General features: G+C 54.3%; 1 protein-coding gene across 1 annotated transcript in view; it reads left to right on the forward strand.

Annotated features, from left to right (window-relative positions):
• Positions 1-640: 640 nt before the first annotated feature.
• LOC119100859 (furin-like protease 2) overlaps positions 641-26,607 on the forward strand; it is a 46,989-nt gene continuing 21,022 nt past the window's right edge. Inside the window, exons 1-6 of the mRNA XM_037224029.1 lie at positions 641-763; positions 12,720-12,904; positions 13,893-13,997; positions 14,319-14,519; positions 23,623-23,757; positions 26,301-26,460. Of these exons, the coding sequence (XP_037079924.1) occupies positions 12,725-12,904; positions 13,893-13,997; positions 14,319-14,519; positions 23,623-23,757; positions 26,301-26,460 (781 nt within the window). The 5' untranslated portion in view covers positions 641-763; positions 12,720-12,724. The remainder of the gene's footprint in view (positions 764-12,719; positions 12,905-13,892; positions 13,998-14,318; positions 14,520-23,622; positions 23,758-26,300; positions 26,461-26,607) is intronic.

Here is a 26,607-nt window from a genome sequence, read left to right on the forward strand (position 1 = left end):
CATTCACTTGTCCTTTTTCTCTGCAATGGCTCTGTCACAGCCCCTCCTACCATCTTCCTGTCCACGCTAGAAATGCAGATGGGCTGCCGCATGCCATTATCCCACCACAGAAACAAAAGCCTCCCGGATCTCATAGGGCGCTTGACTGACTGGAGTATGCACATCCTGCATTCCTAGATTCATTTCCGGAATCCAAACGCACGACCAATCTTCCCTGAAGCCCCAGCTTCTGCCCCAGCTGCAGTCCCAAGCTCTTCCCTGATCTCCATCCCAGTCTCTGCCATGTCCTTGTCCAGAGTTTCTTGTTCCAATCCGGGTCCCTGTTTTCGTGACCTGCCAGTCCCAGGTCCTGTGCTGCCCACGCGGCTGCTCCAGTTTCTGTGGCCCTGGTCCGGTCCCTGGTCATACCCCGTCCCCGCCCAGTCTCCGCCCGTGTCCCTGTTCTGCTCCTGCCCCTGCCTGTGCCCGCCCTCAGTCCCTGTCCCTGTGCCCCTGTCCCAGCCCCATTCCCAATCCCATCCCTGCCCAGCCGGCCGGCCGGCCCGTCCCGGTCGCGGCCACCAGCGGCGGCGCGTGACCTTGCCACGAGCCTTGGTGGCTCCGAATGAAAGTGGCGGCGGCGGCGCCAGTCGTGGCTGAACGGAGTCGCCGGGCGGGCGCAGCACGTGCACCTCCCTGGCGGCCGGCGGCCAGCGCTCTCGGACGCCCTCGGACGCCGTGTGCCGGCTGGTTTCACCTGCCCCGCGGCCCAGCGAACTCGCCTGTGAGTACGGCCGACGTGGCGCGTCGCGCTGCCGGCCGCTGCCTGCCGCCGCACGGCAGCGGTCGCCGCCGGGTTGTAACCGCCACTGGCCCAGATTCGGGACGCCGATGTCGTAAGGGACGGGCGAGCGGTGGCCGCTGGGGCCGCTGGGGCCGCTGGGGCCGCGGGGCCGCGGCCGTCTGCCGTCATGAGGACGTGTTGGGCGGACTGTGCGGCTGCGTGGCTGTGTTGGTCGGGTCAGAAAATGGCGGGTTACACAGATAAGTCGCCGTTTCGTCACCGCATTCACCTCGTTGGTGTGCGGTCTCTTAACCGTTGATAGTGCGGGACCATGACGCCCGGACGGAAACTTGGCGTTGCACAAGCCACCTCTTCCGGAAACAAATTTCCACCGTGCGCCATGGCAGAACGCTGGAGCAGTTGGCAGAACGCGGCAAAATGAACCCTATGTTCAGGGAAAACGCAAGATTCCTCAGATGGCTGCAACCAAGTAGAAATGTGATTCACCACCTGACCTGGCTGTGTAACTCTGACTATTCTGTTTTGAATGTATTGAATGCATTAACAAACTGAGCCTGTTAAAACATATGCGGACATAAAAAGAATGTCTTTACCGCCACGCCAGCCATAGTTTTCCTTCTGTCGAGACGGAAGCCTGTCTCACACAGCCATACCTTCCTTGTACAGCACGTCAGTCCAGAACCAGCAACTACATAATTTGCGCCCCAAAACGATGTGTGTAATCTCCACCACTTGTTTGCAATAAGTGTGCAACCTGTTGTTGTTCGTCGTTGTCGCATTTGCGTGGAAATGTCTTCCGAACTAATGTAGGAAACCACTGGCATTCAGTTGTGAAGGGCAAGGCAAGTGAGACTCATTTGTGATAGCACCTTGGAAAGGCACAGTTTTACAAAACACCTGTTTCGACATGGATAAGTGAGTATGCGTCACAGGGTGCAAAATGAAGGAGAGCTTGGCCCCGTTTGGGCGCATTTATTTGGAGGCAGCGTCATGGAGATCCTGGGCTTTGTAGTCCTCTGAAACAACACAATAGGAACAAAGGAGGAATCAAGTTCTTCTGCATGATGCACGTGGGAGCGTATGTATCATTTTTATGCATCAAAAATGGTTTGCGGTAAGCTTTGCTTGCAATGCCATAATTAGTTACAAGTAAACTGGTGTTTGTTTCTCGTATTACCCCGATTACGGAGAAAAAGGTACCTGAAGAAGGAAGTGCAGGACATGAAAAACTGACCGCAACGAACATATATCAACACGTTCATGCCCTTAGCTAAAGCGCTAATAGTGGCAAGTGCTCGTAGTTTAACTGCCAGAAGCGGTGTGCTCTGCTCTCTCGTCATGGCAAATGAGTTGACTCTATGATGGCATACATTGTTGTCATCAGGCCTTACTCGCCGGTGATACGGGACAGGGTGCGGCTCGGATACATTGGAACTAGGTTTTTATGAAGTCGCCGTTTCTTTCCGTACCTTGCTACCCTCCGTGAAGCAATGGACGGCAGATAGGAGTCCGTGTTAACTGTTGGGTGTGTGTCAGCTTACAGGCGAATCCTATCCACGCTTGCATAACCACGGACACGTTTGCTGTAAAGTAGGAACGACTTAGCAGTATCAGGCTATCCTATCTATTATCTTATCCTATCCTATCCTACATCCTATCCTACATCCTATCCTATCTATCTAACTGTCCTCTGCCTGCATCAGGCTCGGTCGCTTCCTTGACGCGTTGTCCTGCCCGGCGGGACATAAGACAAAAATAACAGCAACCCCGCGTTATGATGCTTTGTTACCAAGAGATCAGCAGATGTAGACTATTCCGATTTTGCGTGCGGCATTATGTTCCCTATGACCACACATTCCTGCTGCAGTTGATCGCGAATGTTTATCAATGAACTCGCCGGGATGGTTCGCAGTCAAGCTGGTAGGCCCAGTTCATATCGACCCTTGTCTTTGACCTCAAATATATCGGTTGGTTAGGAAAGATATTCCTGTCTACAGCTCGTCCTCCTTTTGTTATCATAGGATGCAAAAACTAGCAGAGCTAGTGAAGGACAAATCACCCGAGCTATCTCATTTTGTTTCGTACCTGACCGTCAATGATGAAAATATTGGTGAGGAGGGGTCCATAGCGGTGACATTAATACCATAATAAAATGACGATGTTGTTACTCCAAGGGTCGCTTTGCTCCACTCGACCAACTTCCAACTGAGCGGCACAACTAACCAGCTTCGAATCGCGCGAGTTAACGATGGTTGTAGAGAAAGCCGACCGGCATTCTCCCGCGTTCCAGCCGAACCAACAGTGCGCGTGCTATGCCGGCTCTATTCGCTGCCCATAGTGCACTGACCCCAATGGACGTTAAAGGGCTCGTGATGCGCCGATAGCCTTCTAGCAGCGGAACTGTACAGCTTACGACGACCAAAAGGCCTTCTAAAAACGCACCATGAAAATGTGTTGCTAACCGATATCTTCTGTGCAACGCCCGTGGGCTGACGTGGTGTGGGGTAATCGGCGGCGCCGAGCGCTCCGCCGTGTCACACAGTCATCTCCGCCGCTCCCACCGTCCGGTATGAAGGCACACGTGGCCTTTATCTACGCGTCCAACTATAAACCATGACGCAACGTTCCCACGGTATTCACCTGGTCACTTGTCCTGTACCGGGCCGCGATTTCAGAAGCCGTTCGTGTTCACGTCGCAGATCGGTGCCACCCGATGGCGCGGCTGAGCGGCCAGAGCAGAACAATTGCCAACACTCCGCGGAAGCGCATGTGGTAACAGGAACTGCCTACGACGCTGCAGTATGCTGCAGAAACTGACCAGTTTCGTACTACGTTTCGCAAACAGTGAAAAGCGTGACCCTCGATGAACAGAGATAAAAATGAACATGCTACGTGCTTGTTGTTTGTCTCCGGTGCACACTGGCGGTGGCTGCTCTGGTATGCCATTCGGCCGGACCCGACCCAGCGCTGGCCGTACGTGGACAGCTGCTGAGGAGCACAGAGGTACGCCCAGCGCCGGCCATTCACGGACAGCTGCTGAGGAGCACAGACGCGCCCAGCGCCGGCTGTTCGCGGACGGCTGCTGAGGAGCACAGAGGCGCGCCCAGCACCGGCCATTCACGGACGGCTGCTTAGGAGCACAAAGGCGCGCCCAGCGCCGGCTGTTCGCGGACGGCTGCTGAGGAGCACAGAGGCGCGCCCAGCGCCGGCTGTTCGCGGACGGCTGCTAAGGAGCACAGAGGCGCGCCCAGCGCCGGCTGTTTGCGGACGGTTGCTGAGGAGCACAGAGGCACGCCCAGCGCCGGCCATTCACGGACGGCTGCTGAGGAGCACAGAGACACGCCCAGCGCCGTCCGTTCGCGGACAGCTGCTGGAGAGCACATAGGCGCGCCCAGCGCCAGTCGTTCGCGGACAGATGTTAAAGGAGCACAGAGTTGCGTCCAGCAGTCACCCAACGACGCGACCAGCAAAGACTCCCAGGACAGGCCAGCTGCTCTTAAATGCATTAACATTGCGTTAGTAATTGCTGGCGAGAAACATTATCACAAGACATAACTACCATGGATTCACATCTATCTGACTTCTACGAAGTAATATTGAGCACTTTCGTGCAAGTTTTGGGAATGATCTCGATAGACACTGTCATTGCAAGAAAACACATTTGAGATAGGAGGTCTACCACGCTGCCTCTTTGTATAGCAGGACTGACCCGTCGGGCGACCAGGCGCTCAAAGACCAAAGTTTGCCGGCTACCAATGAAAAAACGCCGGTAGAACACACGCACCGTACGAGCGTTTCCCATTGGCTGTTTCGGCCGGTAAGTGGTGCTTCGGTAAACGGCTCAGCCGTGCGGACGCGAGAATCCGAATCTTTATAGTTCCGGGTGGAGAAGGGCTCACACGTGTGCACGCGTCAGATGTCCGACAATAAATAATGTATACAGGGATAACGACTGCTCGATAAATGGTGTCGGCCAGACCCACGCACTCATATGTGGAGTAAAGTCGGTAAACCTCGCAACTAGCGATTAGCCCTTCGACGATTCGATTCGATTCGACTCCATTCGATTCCAAGATAACGATTCCGACTAACCTTTTGACCAAAAACCTTCCTTGTGACGATTCACCCTTCTTGAACCGAAATTTGAATAGCACTTGCTACCCTGCTGGTACAGACTGTCTGCGGCGAGTACCGTCCGTCAAACCGGACTGGTCAGCTCAGTACAGCCGCGAGGGGAGCGCGGTCAGAGGTCTCGGTGGGGCAGGGTCGCTGGACGGACGGGGAGACGTTGCGTGACCCTCCGATGGGACGCCCAGCCGGCGCATAGGCCGATCATAGACCGACTGGCATCACTCGTCACTCGTCTGTTACCCTGATTAAAATAAGTGCATGACCTGTTGATAACTGTCGCTGTTGTAAAACTGTTGATAAAAGGTAACCGGCTACCGTAAGATTATGCGGGTGGTAACGTGTAAACTTTTCGTGAAGTGCGCGTCTCTCGAATCTTTCTGGCTGCGACATTGTCTGGAACCGCTCACGCTATCCATGTTTACGAACTACGTTAGGCCTCAAGCTACGCCTCGAACCTCTGAGATGTACACGGGGCTAGTATGTAGTCCGAAAAACTGGGCCTGCTTGAGACCGGGCGGCGAAGGTCAGAAGGCCATGTTTACGAACTACGTTAGGCCTCAAGCTACGCCTCGAACCTCTGAGATGTACTCGGGGCTAGTATGTAGCCCGAAAAACTCGACCTGCTTGAGACCGGGCGGCGAAGGTCAGCTCGCCTTCTGCCGGTCCACCATGGACATGAGCCGATCGACTGTCGGCTCCGGCCGAAAAACTGCCCGCTGATCCACACTGGCCTTGTCGGCATCCTTGATTGAGCCCTATATTCGTGACCCGGCTTCCTGGCCGGCCGTTCGCCTCGGGCCGATATTGGGGTCACGTGGCCGGCGGCCGGGGGCCGGCTGTCTGACTGACGGCGGACTGGCCGGTAATGGCGGCAATCCGAGGGTCAGCGCGACGGTCGTGCAGCGCGCCTGACGGCAAAAACCGCCGGAGCCAGCAGCCTGTTCACAAGAGTGGCCTGCTAGCTGATCACCGGGCTGCCACAAAGCACCGGACACGGCCGGTAACACGTTAACCTTGGACGCCAGCGTGCACCAACCGACAGTCGGGGAGCATGGTCTGAACGGCCCAGGTGCGGACTTGATTGGACTAGCTCGCCTTTCTTTCCTCTAGAGGACTGCGCGTTGACGGGTACATGCAGGTGTCCGTGTCCTTTCAAGATATGCTGCGGTTCCCGATGCAAGGGGATGCAACGCAACCAAATGCACACATCATCCAGTTAAAGACCAACAATAATAACATGCTTGAAATGACCGGGTTGCGAGCGTTGGCGCACGAGAAAGTGAAAGTGTGCTCCACTGAGTGCATCTGATCCGTCGATGCCTTCAGCGGCGGCCGGGTCACCCTTGCAGCCGCGGCGCGCACGAGGCGACCAACAGGCGTAGCTGGCTATCTCACGGCGCCGCCCGGCCCGGAAAACATTGTCCAAGTTGTGCAACAGGTGGGCGAGCTGGTGTCTCCGCCGGCCGGCCGACGGCGCGCGCCCACAGCTCTACCGGGTCTTGACGCGACGCCCAATCACGGCTGGACACCGGCCGTCATGCATGAGTGGCGAGGGTTGGAGTCCCGCCCGTGAGTTCAGAAGACGCCAGAGGCTGTGCATGGCTTCGGCTGCCAATGGACGCCGGTCTCACAGTGAGCACTTCGTCGGCGGGTCTCACTTTCGGACGCGCGTCGGCGGCACCGGCGGCCAGCGCTTTTACCAGGGCGTTTGCACATCGCCACAACAGCTTCAGGGCTGTCCAGGTGGTGTGCTAATTGCCGCTTCACGGTCTCGTCTGCCCTTCTCTCCGCCGTCTGGCCGTCCCTCTGGCTCTATCCACGCCTGCCCGCTCTGCCCGCGCCTGTCCGCCCGGCCGCAGTCTGGTCCAGTCGGCGCGCGGCACCATTGTGCGCAGCCCCGCCCGTTTCACCTGGCCACGTCGTGCACGTGTCGTGCCGCGGCTCTAACTCGAGGATTTTACGAACGCCTGGCGCCGCAGCTGACGGTTGCGAAACCGTCGTCTGAAGGTGCGGAGCGAGCGCGAGCCGGTCGGCGGCCGGCGTCGGCGCCCGCCGCGGCCCGGGCTCGCCCTTCTGCAGGGTCAGGCCCGGCCGGCCAGCGGACCGGGCGGCCGGTCCGCAGGGCGCGCTGGTCCGCGCAACGACCGGCCTTGGTCCTACGCTTGGCCGAGCTGGCCGCCGGCCGGCCGTTCCGCTCCGTTCCGTTCCGCTCCGCACCACTCCGTTCCGCGGCGCGCTGTCCGGCCCAACTCGTCGTCCCCGCGACAGCGATGTGGAGACGCTGGTTTCACCAGCTGCGCTGGCCGCTGACGTGGGAAGTCGCCCGTGGAATTTTACACAGCTCGTAGTGAAATACTCAAGTTACGCTCAAATGGACGGCATGCGGTTGGTCATAGCCGGTGGAGTCTCGGGGGCTAGTGCGAAGTGTCTCCTCGTCAGTCCGAGAATTTCCGAAACTGCATCGCAGGCTCGGCGTCTGGAGGGCATGCGTTAAATAGCCAACTAGGTTCCCAAATTGCATCTGAAGATTAACAGATTTTCCACTCATGATATCGATGAGCATGGACAGACTTTGAATGACACATTTCATCAGGCATTTGTCGCGGACAACACCCACACTGTTGCGCCATGTTGCATGACTAATGCATGCAGCGCTGAACACCCACTCCATACATCGCTCATTAAGAGGTGATCCATTATGCCATCATGCATTGAGTCTTACAGAAACACTCTTGATCAGGTGTCTGATGCACCGAAATGCAAAATGCACGTAGGCCTGCTACCCTGCCCGATTGTACTTGTCCTCATTCCGACACACGGCAATCAAATGCCCGTACCGTGTAATTAAGGATGACGTCAGACATTGACAAACTTGTGTCCTCCACACGTTACTGGCTGTTCGGTACGTCACCATCAGCCAAAACAATCAATGTTCGATTAACGTCACGTTGTTGTCTGGCAGCTGCTCGGATGAATCTGGTATTGCCATCGTCATCAGCCGCTCGTCCTTTGGTCGTCACCTCCCACCAGATTGCTCCAGTAGCCAGTACTTGGTGACCAGTGGTTTGTGTAATTGGTCGTGGTTTATGTAATTTTCACAAATCTTGGCATGCACCGACATGCGCATCCGTTTCCGAAAGTTGTTGGCTTGGTTAGCAATGCAGAGTCACTGCAGGTACGTGGTGTTACGTGGCCGCTCCTCCACCGAGCTGTCGTCCGACCGGAATTCCCGAGCCACGGCTCCGGGAATTTCGCAGTTTTATTTGTTCGCGGTATTGGCCATCCTGTAAACCCGCGACCTGAATCGTCTTAGAACCGGAATCGGCGACCGTGGGTACTAACGGCCCGTGTCAAGGACAAGCAAGGTGAGCCCAGATGGGTGGCCGCCGTGGGGGACCTCGCCAAGTTCGGACAGAGCGGCGCGCGCGGGAAGACGACAGTGACCGCGGAGGGAGGATGAATCTGTGTAGCGGCTGGTGATGAGGGGGAGGACGGATCAGTATACGCCGGCTGCGCAGTCGTCTGGGGAGTACTAGTAATAAGGGTAGTGTATCACGATTCAGTGTCACGTATCAGTCACGAATCAGTGTAGCCGGCTATACGACCGTCTGGGGATTGCAGGTAGTGAAGGGGTGGATGTGTCTGTGAAGCCGGCGGCGCAGCCGTCTGGGAAGTACAAGTGATAAAGAAGAGGACGAGTCAGTGTAGCCGGCTGTGCAACCGTCGGGGCAGTACAGGTAATAATCATGGACATTTAAAATTATTAGAGTAGAGTAGTGAATGTGGATGGCAGGAAGGGTGGGGTTCCATGGACGTGGAAGGTGGAAGGAGGGTGGCGTACTCCGCAAGGCGTGCATAAATCATTTCCCTCGCCCAATTATCATGGTGTTCCTACTGAGGGCTGTCCACTGGAGAGCTGGTCTGAGGGCGCTGATATCAGCGCCGTGCCGGGCAGGTAAGCCGGGAGGTGCGAACAACGCAAGGCGTCAGCACTTGCTCAGCATGCTCGGTGCACAACGAGAGTTTCGCTCCCTTGATTAATGATGGGACGGCAGACAGCGGTATATGTGCTCCGCTGCAACCCCGCTGGCGTTGAAGCCGAGATAATATCACCCACTTTGGTGCCAGGCCCCAATTGGCATCTGGTCACTTAAATGTCGCCATTTATGTCTTCCTCATATGTCCTTCATGCATTTTCCTCCAGCGCCTGTCAATATTGCGAACATATCAGACGTTGACGCCCTACTCCGCCTCCTTCACAGCTGGCGTTTTCCATGATCACAGCTGTTGTTTGCGTGCGGTGCCTGACTGATGTATAGACCCCCATATGCAGCTAGTCGCTGTGGGTCCAAGACGACGGGTTCGGAGCTAAAGCAAACTAGGCGACTTTCGCCCTTCCTGCATGCCTGCAACATGCATACTGCACCGCTGTGCCCACGGCGGCGAGACCGTGACGGGCATGTGGCGGCATGCCGGGCATGATGGACGTGGCTACTTAATTCACCAAGGAAAGACGGCCAAAGATTGCCAGAGGTGCCAGTCAACATGAGGGAGCCTCATGGCTTCGCCTAAGGCCGCCAGCCCCACTTTTCTTGTTGACTCACTTCTTATACAAGGGTCCCAGTTCAGACCAGCAAGGTTTCTGGATGGTTCGACGGGCTCGAACAAGGGTCCCAGTTCAGACCAGCAAGGTTTCTGGATGGTTCGACGGGCTCGGACTCCTGAGAGAGGGGCTAACGACCGTACATTGCCGCCCCTGGCTATGTCCATGGGTTATAATGCCAACATGAAACGTGAACGGTGCAACGTGGAATGCTACCATTCCGATTACCAAGCACGCTGGTTGTAGGGCGTCTCGGGGTCCACTGCACGTGTTGTTACCCTAGAGCACGTGCGGTCGTGTGGCAGGGCACGGCCAGCCATGTGGCAACATACTGTGGTCCGCGAACGGCGCGCCGTCTGTTTCGTAGTATGTTGAACATTCCAGAGGTAGGTACTGACCAGAATTTTCCCGGTTCCAAATGCTCTGGACTCTACGTGATATTTCGCCAATTCTGAAAAAGTCTCGGCGAAAAGACAGAACAAATCCTTTCTGGCCGCGCAAGAAAAGTCTCTTTAAAAGGACGCATATGCTCCCAACCTTATCTTTTTGCCTCAGGCCCAAGCTATCGTGATGTACGTTAGCATACGTCCTATAACAATAAAATAGGTGCAACCGAGAATTGGCACACATCAGCAAACATCCGCATTGTTCATTCATATTACAACTATGCTGAATGATGCAAGATCGCCACTCGCTTAGAAATAAACCTCAGCTCAAGATGTCCATCACAATTCCTCATATCTTTCCTGGAATATCAAGTAGGTGCATGTGAACCTAGGCAAGCAGTTAATTATGCAGTAGAAAATGGCCATGGCTGCGGCCTGAAATCACAGTTTGCTCTAATCGCAGTTCGCTGTTTTTCTTGCGCTGCATTCATGTACGATTGGTCCGCCATAGAACGACTAATGAAAAGAACAAGTTTACAACAATAACGAGTCATAATGAAGACTTGTCATTATGCCCCCGCGCTCTTGAATGTAATGCAGTCATGCAGCACGTGCGTGTCTTGCGTAAACACCCGAGCATGTCATGCGTAGACACCCGAGTACTGTGCGTAGATATCCGTGCATGTCGTGCGTAGACACCCGTGTTGTAGCTCGTAAACACCCGTGCTGTAGCTCGTAGACGCCCGTGCTGTAGCTCGTAGAAACTCGTGCTGTAGGTCATAGAAACTCGTGGTGTAGGTCGTAGAAACTCGTGCTGTAGTTCGTAGACACCCGTAGTCGTAGTAGTAGTAGTAGTAGTCCGTAGTAGTCGCTGCAGAACGGATTTTTTATGCCCAGAGGTTTCGAAACTTTTGTCAGTCAGCTGGCATCCGCATATATGCCTTCTCGAGTGTCTGTTTGACTTCAACCTGGTGTTGGTACGCACTGATTTGGCTGTAGCTTGACCCTAGTTTGACCCTATCTTGTGGACAAAATTGACTGTAATCAACGATGGAGATGTATTTCGCAGCGCTGGTCCGTGAGAGCCGCTGTCGCCCTGCACGCTCGAAATACGACACCGATTGCCAATCTTCGTGCAATCACTCGAGATGAATTTCAAGTAAGAAAGGGTTTCCTTTCTACAACTTCTATGAATCACCAGAAAGCCTCCAATTTTTGCACGACTGTCACGGCAACAGAATGTGTTCAAATTGAGCAGCTGTCCAAATGAAGGTTGCGGCGTTGACATATGTGTGGAGTACGACGAGTGTAAGCGGGTGGTTTGGTCTCTGCCAACGTGATGCCTGCACCGGCCTGTTTCGTTATGGCACATTGAGCTATGTGTCTGTGGGTAAGCATGTCAGTAAATGAGTTCAGGCTCTGGTACAAGTTAGAGAGGATTATTGCTCGGCCAAAAATATTGTCGGGGATATAGTTAGGAGGCAGTAGCATCTCATTCAACTTCTCTCTCTCTCTCTCTCTCTCTCTCTCTCTCTCTCTCTCTCTCTCTCTCTCTCTCTCTCTCTCTCTCTCTCTCTCTCTCTCTCTCTCTCTCTCTCTCTCTCTCTCTCTCTCTCTCTCTCTCTCTCTCTCTCTCTCTCGCTCTCTCTCTCTCTCTCTCTCTCTCTCTCTCTCTCTCTCCCCCCCCCTCTTTGCCCTCGCTCCCTCGCTATTTTTTGCTCTCGCTCGCTCGATGCCAATTTTGGGGGGATTTTCTATTCAGCATGGCCTATGGACGGACAGCTTTCTATCATAGTACTGGAGTGGCGGCGTAGGATTCATGTCGCAAACGAACTAAGATTATACGCCTGACATGTTAGTTAATGTATATAGAAGTTCCATGGTCCTGCAGATGCAACATCGCAGCACACATGAAGTCATCTCAGATAAAGCAGAACAGGTTAGGCGAGACAGGTCCGGTTAAAAAAAGCGCTATCGCTGAGTCACAGTCCGTCTTCGCACAAATCACCAGTGCCAACGGCGGGTGAATGTACGTGCCCTTGCATCTTGCACGGAGGTTGCCGTGTTGACGGCAGCCGACCGCAGCGCGCCGGAGATGGCGGCGCCGGGTCTCTCCCGCGCGGGGCGGCATCGCCGGACCAGCGGGCGATAGCGGCGGTAGCTGATCAGGGCGCTGTCCTCGCAGGCGGGCGTCGATCCGGCGCCGCTCCGCGGGCTCTAGACGTGGGGTGGCGGCGGCATCATGCATGGGACCGATTAGCCACGGAGCGTACCATAGCAGCTTTCGCATGCTTGCTCAATGGCCGTGCGGCCTTGGCTCCCGAAAAGCCAACTAATCTCCCGGCATTCGCCTGGCCCAAGCCTAATGACAGGAGGACGGCTCTCGAGGACTGTCCGCACTCTCGCCGTAATAAACCTCCGCTCCCTGTCCCAAAGCGGCTGTAGAGCCTGGGGTCACATAACGCCTCTTTCTGCTACAATTTGCTAACTTCCAGATAGCATGTAATTCAAGCTTAGCCACATATTTGATGAAGGGGGAGGCAAACCTATCCACATATTCAAGGGGGGAGTCAAACATATGCCCTGGCGTCTTTGCCCGCCATCCCATTGCCGGCAGGCTGGGACGGATCCAGGGATCACGTGAGACCTCTTGTCAAACAAGCGCCGCTTTGTCTCCAGTATCTACGGCGTTCGGCTGGGAGATGATCCTGAGGTTAGACTGGGGATTACTGTCCCTTCAGCACCGATGACGGCCGGCCTGGACTGTTCCTGGGGTCACCCAGAGTTTACCGTCACCCGTCCGTTCTGCCCTCAGTTTCGATGGCGTCCGGCTGGAGGCTGATCCTAGGGGCGGTCGTCTCATTAAGCGCCGCCGCCGCCGCCGCCGCCGCCAAGCGCCCGCAGTTCGAGTACACCAACCATTTCGCCGTGGTGGTGCCGGGTGGCCGAGCCAAGGCCGAGTGGGCCGCGCAACAGCATCACTGCTCAGTCATCGACTCGGTGAGTGACGTCACCAGAGTGCGGCCGCGCTCCAGAGGGCTGCGGAGTCGGCCACCCCTCGGAGACGTGGTCAGCCGTGGCCGGGGGGTCCAGAGGGCTGCGGAGTCGGCCACCCCTCGGAGACGTGGTCAGCCGTGGCCGGGGGGTCCAGAGGGCTGCGGAGTCGGCCACCCTCGGAGACGTGGTCAGCCGTGGCCGGGGGGTCAGAGGGCTGCGGAGTCGGTCACCCCTCGGAGACGTGGTCAGCCGTGGCCGGGGGGTTCAGAGGGCTGCGGAGTCGGCCACCCCCGGAGCGGTGGCCAGCCGGGGAGGGGGTTCAGAGGGCTGTAGAGTCGGCCACCCTTTGGAGGCGCGGTCAGCCATGGCCGGGGGGGGGGGGGTCCAGGGCTGCAGAGTCGGCCACCCTTTGGAGGCGCGGTCAGCCATGGCCGGGGGTCCAGAGGGCGCAATGTCGGCACCCCGCGGGCGTCGGACCGCCTGGCACCGACCCATTGTTCTGTTGCGCGACTCGTTTTGCAGGCGGAGTTTCTTTGATGGTGGGACAATTGGCGACGCTGCTGAACAGAACAAAGCCCGCCGCCCTGAGCCGGCGGACTGTGTCGCACAGAACCCCGCCGTCTGAAACGCTTCGCTGAAAACGAGTCCGATGGCGCGTTGAATGGCGTCGCCGTTGGTGCACCGCTGCGGGGTGTTTCGTGTGTTCCAAGCCGTGGGGAGTGGCCCACGGCCCCAAGCACCCGTTACCTCACGACTGGACGCCGCCTGCCCGGGGTCAAGGCCGTCAGTGCTGTTGTGATGGTTAATAACTCGTCGGCGGGCTTTCTTCAGCACGGAAAGCCGTGTTCGTAACGCCATTGAAAACAGAGCATCGCGAGTTGGGAGCATAAGGACCTACCGCGATCGGAATGATATTGGCAGGGGTTTGCAGGCATGTGCTCAAAGTGTACCCTTATGAATTTTCAAACAAATGTATGCCATCTGTTTCCAGATAGGAGATTTAACAGATCATTACCTCCTAGAATGTCATGGAGTTCATAAGCGTTCAACTGATCATTCTCATCATCACGTTAGGAAACTCAGGAATTCGCCAGACGTAAGTACCACTTGTGCGAGCAACGTTGTGAGGCATTGCAAAGTCCGTAAGCTTAATGATGAGCCGGTTCATTGGAGATGTGATCGATTATAGTTTATCCAATAGGGACAACATAGTGATGACTGAGGTACCAGCTTGTCTCGGGCTCTGTATGGCTGCTGTATACCACGCATTCTGAATTTTCGTAGAATAAGTTGGTGACTGATATGTCGGCCCGCCAGCGATTGTTCAAGCTGCGCTGTAGCTCAGGCGCTCCGCCGTCTGGCCGCTCACAGCTGCCACGGCCAGTGTGTAACATTCCACCGTGCCCCCGCTTTCCAGATTGTCTGGGCCGACCAGCAATATTACAAGAAGCGGAAGAAGCGCGATGGCCGCGGCTTCTTCCCCAGCATCTTCCAGGGCTTCTCGGTGCCGTTCTCGTTCGGGCCGGGCTTTGGGTCGGAGCTGGGTGGCGAGAGCCCGCCCCTGCCCAGCACCCAGTCCTTCTGGTCTGACCCACTCTTCAAGGAACAGTGGTACCTGGTGAGACCAACGGCGGCGGGATGGAGGCTGGTGGGTGGGTGCACATGGCATGGGCGACCTTTGTCTTCTGCACATTACACAATGGTACCGTGAGCTATTAGCATGCAAAACAGTCTGTCGTAGCTGGGGGTCATGCTCGGATATGTCTCCGAAATTGTGCTCTCTGCACGTAATTCTGGAAGACATGTACCCTAGCAGTCATAGCTGCGCCTGGAAATCAGTCGTGTGCAGCGACTTGTGTCGCCATGCAGGTACTTTCCACTCCGCACCCAACGCTTTTACAGCTACGCTCCGTGGCGGTCCGGAGCCTTGAGAACGCTGCACTCCGTGAGTGCTTTGTCCGCTGTGGGCAGCTCTGTCGTGGGGCGGAAATCCTTTGCTCCGCTACATAGAGGCTCGCTATAACTGTTCTTTTTCTTTTCGCTGCACTGCAGCATTTTACGGGCAGCAGGAGAACAGAAGGTCAAGCTAAGACTGAGGGGAAATGTCGCCAAGGTGCCCTAAAGATCAAGCTAAGACTGAGGGCAAATGTCGCCAAGCTGCCCTAGAGCGCTGCAGGCGGCAAGAGCCTCCTCAGCATCTTCTTGTTGATAATGACATCCCGTGTCTCATCACAATTTAACCCTGAGTAGCATAAAAGAGGCAGTGAAATCAAACTGTGTGAGCGAAAAGAGGGTAGCGTTACTAGGTAATGTAGACAGTGAACGCAAGCCTTATGGGCGTATTTGACAGAGAAACTGTCAAGTTTCCCGTCTCCATATTTATAAGATACAATTGGAATATAGACACTTTTTTGTTACTAGCATCAAAGGCAAAATAACGGAAATGAGGAATGGGCTAGGAATGTAAAGCATGCCTAAATGCCTGCACTCTGACCACATGACACGTCACTCGTGTGAAGGCACTACAAAATGTCGCTCGTGTGAAGGCACTACAAAATCATTCAGCGGGAGCAGGTGTTGGTGGCCATTGGATCACCATGACACGAGCATTGCAACACTCGGCTTACCTTAGCAGTTAGATCCTGGCGGAAACTTTTGTTTTTGCAGGTTTTTTGTTTTGTTTTACTTTTTTTGTTTTATTTTGCTTTGCAAAACGCATTTATATCAATTGTGTGAAGTCACAAAATGTGACGGCACCGCGGTGAGCGGTGCAGGAGTTAGAAAGCAGACACTGCAGAGGAAAGAACCTACCTTTGTCGCTTGGATAGAGCTGTGGATTAATTAACTTCATGGGGAATAGGGTTGTGAATTGGTCAATTCCGTGCCAGTCGCTCTCTTCATAAAATCTATGCTATTCGTGTCGGAATTTGGAAACTCCTTGATATAAGTTGAAAGCTCTTATGCTAATTTAACGATCTTAAGTACACCAGGGTTGCTTGTTAAACGACGTAGCTCTAAATGACGATTAGATAGGCAGTGCTCAATAGTTTGTCAGGCACTGAATTCATTTCGTCATTTTGCAACATGCTCATGTATTCGGATGTTTCATGCAACTGAGAGAGCCGAAAGGGCCTTGTCGGGGCCCTCAATCCCGCGCAATGGTAACGAACTTACGCGAGTGCGCTACGATCCAATTCACTTTTGAGGATGAGCACAGCTCGAAATATTGAGTGCCGCCAATATAATAGTCCTAAAGTACCACATATAACGTCGTTTAACCGGTAAACCCAACATAAGAGCTTTCAACCCATAATGCCGGAAAAACAAGAGCTGAAGGCCTTTTTTCTCACATCAAGTAGTCTCTGACATAAAAAGGGAGTCTCAAGCTGGACACCATATTACGCGCCTCCTAAATGCTGCCTTACACCTTGTTTTTTGGTGGATTGTCCCATGGTAGAGGAAATAATTATTTTGGTCATGAGGTTGTTCCCGGCCAATGCGTCAATGGAGCTCATGATAGAGGATTGCGGCGCACTCGCTGAAGTCGTTACCGTGGTACCGGGTCGAGGGTCCCGACAAAGTCCATTCGGCTCTTAGGATTACATAGAACACTTGAATAGATAAGTGCGGAACAGCGTGATGAAACTGGTGGTGAACTGTGATGGCTTTATTTGGCTTCTGAAGGGAGTACCCCACCTTTGGAGCATATTTCAAATACATTTTCTAGTTAAATCTCAGGTCTAGTTAATCTCATAGTGGCACCGAGTAACACAGACATTTGGCACATTAGTGCGCTGCAAACATTAAGGAACGCATGCGTTGGAAAAGGCAAGACAAATGAAGTGTATCACTTTCATAGTGGTGAGCAGCCAAATAAGATTTCCTCCGTTATGTCGGATACTTTAAATAGAAATTCTGAGCTATTCGGGAGGATTTCGAGAAAATTGGTATTGCTGATCAAATTGTACGCGTCGGATGTAACCATAAGTGACAAATACAAAGAAAGGTGGAATGTTTTCGTTAAACCAGGTAACTTTTGTGCTATAAGTTTGTTGATATTGACTGCTAACTTAGGCGCGTGGGCGGGGCTGTTGATTACCATCCGCAAGTTATTGCTATTGTTGGCGGATATCCATTATAGTCGTCATTGAACGTATTGAAGAACTTAAATCCTGCAACTTTTTATCTTATTTCTTGATTTTTCTCCATTTTTCCAACCGCATTTTCAAGGCCCTTCGAAACACAGTACATTCCAGGTTCTAGAACGCATATATGTCTGCACACAGAACCAGTCACGATAGACGTATCTGCTGGGTCTTACAAAGTTCTGGGCGTCTGAGTGTATTAGACCCTGAACACATCACAAGGCTTTCAAGATAAACAGATGATCTTGTGGCAGTCATGGCGCGCCCAGTGAGCTCAGCACACCCCAGGGTGCTTGCAATCAGCAATTAGCAATTACCAATCAGCCTGGGCGATTGCTAGGTGCAGGCTAGTCTCCAACAGAGTCAACGGTCAAACACTCTGAGATGTGTCAAGAAGTTAAAGAAGTCCGGGAGCTGCAAACGGGCGCTGGCAGCCGTGACCTAAAACTGGATTTGCGTCACGGATTGTTTAGAGGTTCCGGTGGAATTTACCAGCGACGAATCTAAGGACTCAAAGTGTTCAGGGAACCAAATCAGATGGGCTACATGATCGCACAGAACATTTTTGGAACAAAATTAATCAAAACTTCTGCGGAAACCCTTGGGCCTCGCGGGGCCTAGGTTTAACGACAGCGTTTGACGCTTGTAACATTCGGAAGGGCAAACTAAAGCTGGAACTGATAGGTTAGGGTTCAGAGAACGTTTCACGAATCCCGAGACGGGTAAATCATACGTTCGGTCAGGAAATAGATGCCGAAATCTAATGAACCAGAGGCAGTGATATGAATCAAAACAATCAAGTGCCGACCAAAATAACTAAGATTTAACAGTCTCATATGCCGACTACTAACCGGGAGCTGGCAGGTCCCTACACGTCGCGATTCCACCACTACGATTCGTTTCTTTTTTTACTTATGGGCTGACAAGAGCTCAAAAGCCACAGTGCTGCCAGGTCTCCATCGTGGACCACATATCTAAGTAAAGAAAATCTAGATGTCCTCACCATGCAAGGTTATGAAACGCTATGAGGGGTATGATGCGTGTAAGTGACCACGGCTTCCAACTTTGAAATAGCTCCAGAAATGATCTGGAAACTTCTGAAAGATGCACGAAGTGGAAGCGCTGCCTGCTTGAAATGAAACTTGACTCACTTAGTCGTGCACCATTTTATAGAGCGGCAGCGACTGCTGAGGTTATGTTAGCGTATAAGGGCCATGACACTGGCGGGATCCGAAGCTGGGACACCATTGGAAACTGAAAGCATTGACCACTTGACTGTTACGCTTTTTGAGAACGCTATTGTCGAGTCAGTCAACAAGTGCTTCGGCTGATGGGCCTTTAACATCTGACCTGCCTCATCAGAAAATCTCCTTTTCACACGGAACGCAGCACACACAAAATTCCAAGTCACTTTTACTTTCTCCACCGGTGTGGGCGCTCAAAAATGTCGTGATTACGAAGACGTGGAACTTTGTAGCTACCAACGACCAGAAATAGCTTGTATTCCATGCTTCTCTCTACATTTGTGTTTTTTTTGTTGTTGTTGCAAAGTTCGAATCATGACACCAAGCGTTCCCAAAAATCAATCGAAGGCTCCAGAAGTCTGAATCACCTTTCCATGCTCAAGGGCAGGCAGCTTTAGGTAACGGCAGTCGTGGTCTATGCCAGAGAAAGTCGCCCCGCTTGTAGCCAGCGTCTGCCAATCTGCGAGGTCGAGCACAAACGCGAAGGAAGCCGGGCGTGACCGACCAGCTCGGAGGCAGGCAGCCGGCCTTGGGTTGCTCAGTCTTGCCATGAGTTAGCGGAATTCGAGACAGAAGTCGAGGCTGGAGCCCAGCTCGAGCAGAACAGCTCATTTCAACGTTGTTCCCGAGGAGCGCAGTGACTCACCGGTCCAGATTCCCGATGGCGTCTATTGAGGGGTCTATGTCCGATAGCTTGGGAGACCTTTGAGCTGAGGGAGCCAACCGGTGGACCAGTGGGCTCAGCGACCCCCCCCCCCCCCCCCTCCCCAATAAGGAGTCATGCGCTCAGCGGTTTCCCGAGCGCGGTTTGCTGGACACAGTGCTAGCCTGCCCACCGAACATTGCTTCTTTCAGTAGGAACTGACTAATTTTATTCATCGTGGCAGAGAATTTCCGTCCAACTCGACCCCGCACGGATTTCGGCTCAGATGCTGGCTGCCAGTCGATTATCGAATCCTTTCAATTGTCGTGCGTCCAGCCGTGACTCTCGGCTAATGGTCACGTCTAGCTCAGGCGCCTGCGCCCCACCATTGTTTACTTCCACTCGGCTGTGGCTGACATTGGCCCCAGTCGTCCAAGCATTAGCCCGCATGTGTCTAGGTCAACTGCTCAGCCGTCGGAACCCCCCCCCCCCCGCCACGCCTGATCAGGGGGCGGGGAAGGGTCAGGCTGCGTCTGACCTCGACCCCGTCACCGCGCCGTGTCTCTGGGTCGACTGGCCACACGCAAGGTCAGCTGGCCCGGTCAGGCATGCAGTTCGTCTCGGTACCCGCCGCCTGTGCCACAAGCTGAACCGGATACACCGGCCGGCTGGGCCAGGCCAGAGCAGCGGAAAAACTCCGCGCACCGAGCGGTGCCATTCTGTCACCTGCGGCACCGTCAGCCAGTCACCGGGCGGCGCCACTCCGTCACCTGCAGATCCATCAGCCAGGCACCGGGTGGCGCCACTCCGTCACCTGCGGCACCGTCAGCCAGGCACCGGGCGGCGCCACTCCGTCACCTGCAGAACCATCAGCCAGGCACCGGGCGGCGCCACTCCGTCACCTGCAGAACCATCAGCCAGGCACCGGGCGGCGCCACTCCGTCACCTGCGGTACCGTCAGCCAGGCACCGGGCGGCGCCACTCCGTCACCTGCGGCACCATCAGCCAGGCACCGGGCGGCGCCACTCGGTCACCCGCGGCACCGTCAGCCAGGCACCGGTGGTGCCACTCCGTCACCTGCGGCACCGTCAGCCAGGCACCGGTGGTGCCACTCCGTCACCTGCGGCACCGTCAGCCAGGCACCGGGCGGCGCAACGGCGCTGAGCCGGCGCGAAGGCGTTATGTAAGACACTGTGCTGATGGATTTCGGAGCCGGCGGATTTTTGACTGCAAGGCGGATCCGGAGGCTAGGACCTTTGTGGTGTCCATTACAGGAGGCCGCTGCTGGTGGACTGGGCTGCTTAGTGAAAAGTATGGAAGGCCGCCAAAGTGAACACATCGGGCTTGCTGCGCCCTTTGTATCTAGATTCCATCTGTGAATATGTGATTCCATCTGATGCATGCTGAATTGGAAAATTATTGCAGGTTGATATGCTGGGCATGGACATGTAAGAAACATTACCTGGATGAGGTTAAATTAACTGATGGTTGATTCCTAGGAGTATTTATATCACGAAGGTGACCAGGAACTCCCTCAATTGACCAGAGATTTGAAATGACTATGGAGATAGATAGATGGAAGCGATTGCTTACCTTTGTCATGACCTGATGGCTGGTCACCTGTCTCACGCAACACGTATCGTCTGGTATCAATAATAGGCATTTGATCATAAAAATGCACGCCTCCGGGTAAGCATTTTCCAGCAGATTGGACGAAGGCACCTAATCCCGTCGAAAAGATCAGTCAGCAGATTGTATCTTTGTAAGCCTCCATTTGGACAGCTCTGCTGAGGCCTGAGAGGAGTGTTTGTTACAGCCATTGCCTGTCTCATATGTTTTATTTTGTTAACATTTGCTCCATGGCATGACTCTGGAACTAATAAGCGTATTTCATGTTGGCGATTACGGGCAGTTCAAGGCTGCGAATGACCGCAAGTTATAAAGTCAGCCACGAAGCCCGTCGCCGAGAGAGCAGTGTCCGGGTCAGAGCCAGCCGCCGCAGGTGGATGTTCGGGTCAGACCCACCGCTGCGCTGAGTCAGCCCCCGCTGGTGGATGTCCGGGCCAAACCCACCGCTGCGGGATGAGAGTCCGAAACGTGGGATTCCCACTGGAAGGGAAGTGCCCGGAACATGGGCTTGCCACTGAAAGAGGAGTGTCCGGCACCGAAGAAGGGCACTGAAAGGGGATTGTCACGAGTCAGACGCTGGAAGAGAAGTGTCCGGGGCAGAAGAATGCCGCTGGAGGAGGAGCGTCACGAGTCAGCCGTTGAAAGAGAGGTGTCTGGCGCCGAAGAAGGCCGCTGGAGGAGGAACGTCACGAGTCAGACGCTGGAGGAGCGAAGTGTGCGGCATCTGAGCCAACAGCTGACGCAGGAGTGTCCGTGGCCGATGAATGCCGCCGTTGGAGGAGTGCTGACACTCTGGTCTACCGCTGTAGTAATGACTGGCACCCGGATGTACCACTGGAAAATGTTCAGGGATGAGGGGTCTGCCGCGCGAGGAATGCTTGGGATCTGAATTTGCGACCGTTTTCCTAACGCGAGGCTGCCAGCGCTCGTGTGCTGGTGTGCTGCACTAGCGAAAGGCGCGCCGCTGCGGTGTTGTACCACTGCAGGTAGGAAAGTGTATTCTCGTCTGCCATGCCGCAGCAGTGTTCGAGCGTGTCTTGCTGCCGGGTGTGCTGTTTCGCTGTTACCTCCTCTGGAGCATCGAGTTCCGCCCTGCCACCATGTTCCGTGTGTCTGCACAAGAGCGGAAATACTCGCTGTAGTAGTCACGTAAACGGGAAGGAAATTACGTTTACGTGTGCAACTTGGCCTTCAGGTTATCCCGTGCGTGGCCCGCTACATTTATGCAGCGATGCGCTGCGAGGGGCTTCACAAGATGATGTAGAACACCAGCGCAAAGCTATGCTTAATAAGTAATGACACCGTGGTCCATTCCGTCAGACTGTGGTTTCTAGTTCGCTAAAATCCACCGGCGCCACGTGATGATTTTTTCGGGTCGAACTATATCGTGGCACCCGCCCTGCTTGTTGCACCGCGCCTCATTTGACCTCGCGCCCAGGCAGCCGTTAATGTGCGATGCTTTGTTGCAGCTCTCTGCTCTTGCTCATATCTACTGACCCCCAGAAACATCCCTCATTTCGTTTTTGTTGGAAACCGCCGAGACACATCCTAAGCAGAGATAGTATGTGGAGTGGTGGTTAGACGTCTTCACGTTGCTTAAGAAGTTCTCCATGGACTACGAACAAATCCATCGGCAACTCAGAGGGTCTAGGCTTGCAGGCGTACAGACACAACTCTGCTATAGCAGCTGTCTAGGCTTGTAGGCATGCACACGCAGCTCTGCTATAGCAGCTGTCTAGGCTTGCAGGCGTACAGACGCAGCTCTGCTATAGCAGCTGTCTAGGCTTGTAGGCATACACACGCAGCTCTGCTATAGCAGCTGTCTAGGCTTGCAGGCGTACAGACGCAGCTCTGCTATAGCAGCTGTCTAGGCTTGTAGGCATACACACGCAGCTCTGCTATAGCAGCTGTCTAGGCTTGCAGACGTACACACGCAGCTCTGCTATAGCAGCTGTCTAGGCTTGCAGGCGTACGCACGCAGCTCTGCTATAGCAGCTGTCTAGGCTTGCGGACGTACACACGCAGCTCTGCTATAGCAGCTGTCTAGGCTTGCGGGCGTATATGCGCAGCTCTGCTATAGCAGCTGTCTAGGCTTGCGGGCGCACATGCGCAGCTGTGCTATAGCAGCCATCTAGGCTTGCAGGCGTGCATACGCAGCTCTGATATAGTTGCTGTCTAGGCTTGCGGGCGTACATGCGCAGCTCTGCTAGAGCAGCGCCGCTGGATTGCCCCAGTTGATTATCGGTATTTTGGATGTGGGTTGTTAGCGCATTTTTGTTAACAGCTTTTAATAATATTCACCATCAACAACACTGTTCTGACAAGCCAGTTGGCTTAGGTCACATGAAGAGCTTGGTGGCCAGATTCCCCTTTTGCCCATGGATCTTCCACAGGCATTTCGTATGCATCTTACGCCTCCTAAATGTGGTCGGTTTCGGCGCAAAGCACATTTCTATGATTCACCCCAGCTAAACAACGGTCGGGTGCTCGGGTGTTATGGTCAGAGAGCTGTGAATATCACGTTTGCATGTATCGGCCTGCTTTGTCCCTTATATCTTGCAGAGTATTCTTGGTGTCACCTTTCAGTGATGTGGAGAGACAATTTCTGAAAAGCTTTATTTAACCGATATGAGAAGCTACGGGCAATATATGTGAAACGCTATGGTAAATTAATGTGGAACTCTTTGTGAAATAGGTACAAGAAGCTATGCAAAGTAGGTACGAGAAGTTATATGAAATTTATTCATGAGAAAAAAACAGCAAAATATTAGAATATTATTTGTAGTTATGTGAAACACTGCCATCACAAAGAAAACACTCCAGCATAACGATTTGATCCCCGAAGAAGGAAAGTAAGATGAATAAACGAAACGGCAGATCAGTTATCCATGATATGACCAAGACATAACCGTTAAATCTCAGTGGTGTTACAGCCTGTAACATTCGCACCTCCTACAATATACCGAGCGTTTCCCCATATGTTAAATCCTCACCATACCTCGTTAACTAACCAACAGCCGGTGACCTCGCCCTAACGAGAAGCTGCGCCCCGCTCTGCAGAACGGTGGCGCCAAGGACGGCAACGACATGAACGTGCTGCCGGCCTGGCAGCAGGGCTACAGCGGTCGCGGCGTGGTGGTCTCGATCCTGGACGACGGCATCCAGCCCAACCATCCGGACCTGGTGGACAATTACGTGAGTGGGCGCGTGCTGGAGCGCCGACGCCAACAGCCCAGACAGTGGCACGTGCCCGGCGCTTCGCTGCCTCGCTTGCTGCAAGTAAAATTTACGACCGGCGGGACCGTGTTGACTGCACGCCTGTGGCAGGGACTTTACGTCCCAGGTAGGACGGTCTGGGTGACTGCACGTTTCAGCCGTGACCTCGAGTGCGCACGCCTCTATCGCCGCTTCCTGGGACACCCCGTGCGGGCTGCACAAACATCGACTGTTTGTCATGATCAGACGAGCCCGATCGCTGAGCTCTGCGGTGGGGCTGCACCGAGGATCGGAATCTCCGGGGAAACCAGTCCTCATCGCCCCGATTTCTAGCAGCCAGTGGCGAGTACCGGCCCCAGTTGAGCTGTTCTGAGAGGGAACGCTGCCTCGCCCCCACCCGCGGTCGCCTTCCTGCATGGCAGACCTTAGATATGAACGCTATGACCTTAGTTATAGGCACGTTTTTGACGTCCATTGAAGTACCTGATCGTGATGCGAAATGTAAACAGGACTATGTCAGCGTAGTTCCTAGATGACCCCGTCAACCTGACGTAATGCCCGAGCTGTTAAGGTTTGCTACCATTCTCGATCTCTTGACTGTGCCGACAAGCCGGTTTCGCTGTCTTAACATGCGCTCGGGCGGGGTGGGGGTGAAATTGCCCCCCCCCGAAGGTCTTCCGGAATGGTTTCCGAACGGCTGTAGTTGTAGTCGAATGTTGCATAGCTGTAGACAATTGAATGGCGGATCGTCTGGTTTTAAAAATTTAGATGTGCCTTATTATGTCGCTCACCTATATTGTAGGCGTGCATGATTTCAGAAGAAGTCTCTTAAAGTTTCATCCCCGGCGCCTTCAGAGCACATGGCAGCCATTGCATCACTTTTCGTTTGATTAGCCTGTCCGCGTTTGTCCATAATCGCCGGCTTCGAGACGACTAAGACCGTAAAGTACAACTGCAGCAGATCAAAGTGCAACAGTTGCAGTTTGCATTAGGAATCCAACAGCAGCCGAGGATGCGTTCAGATCTCAGTTGCATGTAGGAACCATATGAACCAACGCCGTGGTGACACCACGGCTCTGATATCACCACGGGCGCACGCACGCACGCACGCACGCACGCACGCACACACGCACGCACGCACGCACGCACCGCGGAAATATGTGGGCTACTGGCAGTTCCACGTTTTAAAACTGCCTTAAATTCGCGTTCGTGGTTTCGTCTGTCCTTAGAGTATCCGTGTGATTAGCCTGCATTATCGAACTGTACACACGGCATGCTGACCAATCAAGACGGCATTCAAACAATAATTGTGAAACCTCAGCCGAAAATGAATTGCTTGAAATGGGTGTCTCCTAAATCCTCACGCTCACATTTAAATACGCCCATTGTCTGTGTCTCGGATGTATCTCAACTGCCTGTCATCCAGATTTCTACAATCGATTGCAGATAACAGTCCTGCAGTCTGCAAAGTCCGTCAGTGTTCCCTCACGGCTGTAAACACCACCGAAATGTTTCCTAACGACCTGCGAGCTGTATTTTATTGCCTTTTTGTGGTCTGTGCTTAGGACAGACTGCAGAGCGACTGCAAACTCATGACTCAACTGATGGCAAACCACAACCCGACATGATGATGTCGCCTTTTTCGATATAGTATGCCAAGGCGCATTTTGCTTGATTGGCCTGGCCTATAAGTCAATGCTTTGCCTCCCTAAGCTACTATGTTTCTGCGACTCACATCCCTGTATGACGCCAAGCTGTGGGTTCGCATTCACTTTTTCCCTTTTCTACACACATCATTCAAAGGCCATGCTGTATCCGTGGTCAGTTGATTTAACTTAAGATCTTACCAGTGCTCTCGCCAGCAGGAGCACTCCGGTAGTAACGCCCTATGCTTTACCCCGGTCGCATGTGCTGCGCATCTGCGGCTCAGGCTGCTACCTCGCGCTCCATCCCACCTTGATGACTGGTGTATCCAGTGCTGCGCGCATCAGCGGATGTACTCAGCACCCACACACATACACACGCACGCACGCACGCACGCACGCACGCACGCACCCCCCCCCCCCCCCATACACACACGCGCGTCAGCGCATGCACTCAGCACGCACACACGTCAGCGGACGTACTTAGCACCAACCCAACGCGCATCAGCGGATGTACTTACCACCCACACACGTCTGCGCATGCGCTCAGCACCCACACACGCCAGCGGACGTACTCAGCACCAACGCGCATCAGCGGATGTACTTACCACCCACACACGTCTGCGGATGCGCTCAGCACCCACACACGCAAGCGGACGTACTCAGCACCAACGCGCATCAGCAGATGTACTTACCACCCACACACGTCTGTGGACGGACTCAGCACCAACACGCATCAGCGGATGTGCTCAGCACCCACACACGTCTGCGGATGCACCCAGCGCCCACATAAGTCGGCGGATGTCCTCAGCAACCACACACGTCGGCGGACGTCAGCAGTCTACACACCGATGACTCGTGCTCGTCCTCGTCATCCAGGACCCGTGGGCGTCGTTGGACATCAACGACAACGACGACGATCCGACGCCGCGGGATGACGGCACGAACCGGCACGGCACGCGCTGCGCCGGCGAGGTGGCCGCCGCCGCCGGCAACACCGTCTGCGGCGTCGGTGTGGCTCCCAACGCCAGCATCGGAGGTCAGTCGGGGAACGGCCTGCCTGCCCGGTTTGGGGACAAACGCCAGCATCGGAGGTCAGTCGTGAAACGGTTCTCCTGTCCGACTTGGGGCCCAACGCCAGCATTGGAGGTCAGTCCATCTGCCGTTCATTCATATAGCAGTCGGA

Source organism: Pollicipes pollicipes, unplaced genomic scaffold, assembly GCF_011947565.3.
Source record: "Pollicipes pollicipes isolate AB1234 unplaced genomic scaffold, Ppol_2.1 Scaffold_4881;HRSCAF=5763_pilon_pilon_pilon, whole genome shotgun sequence".
Taxonomy (NCBI): Eukaryota; Metazoa; Arthropoda; class Thecostraca; order Pollicipedomorpha; family Pollicipedidae; genus Pollicipes; species Pollicipes pollicipes.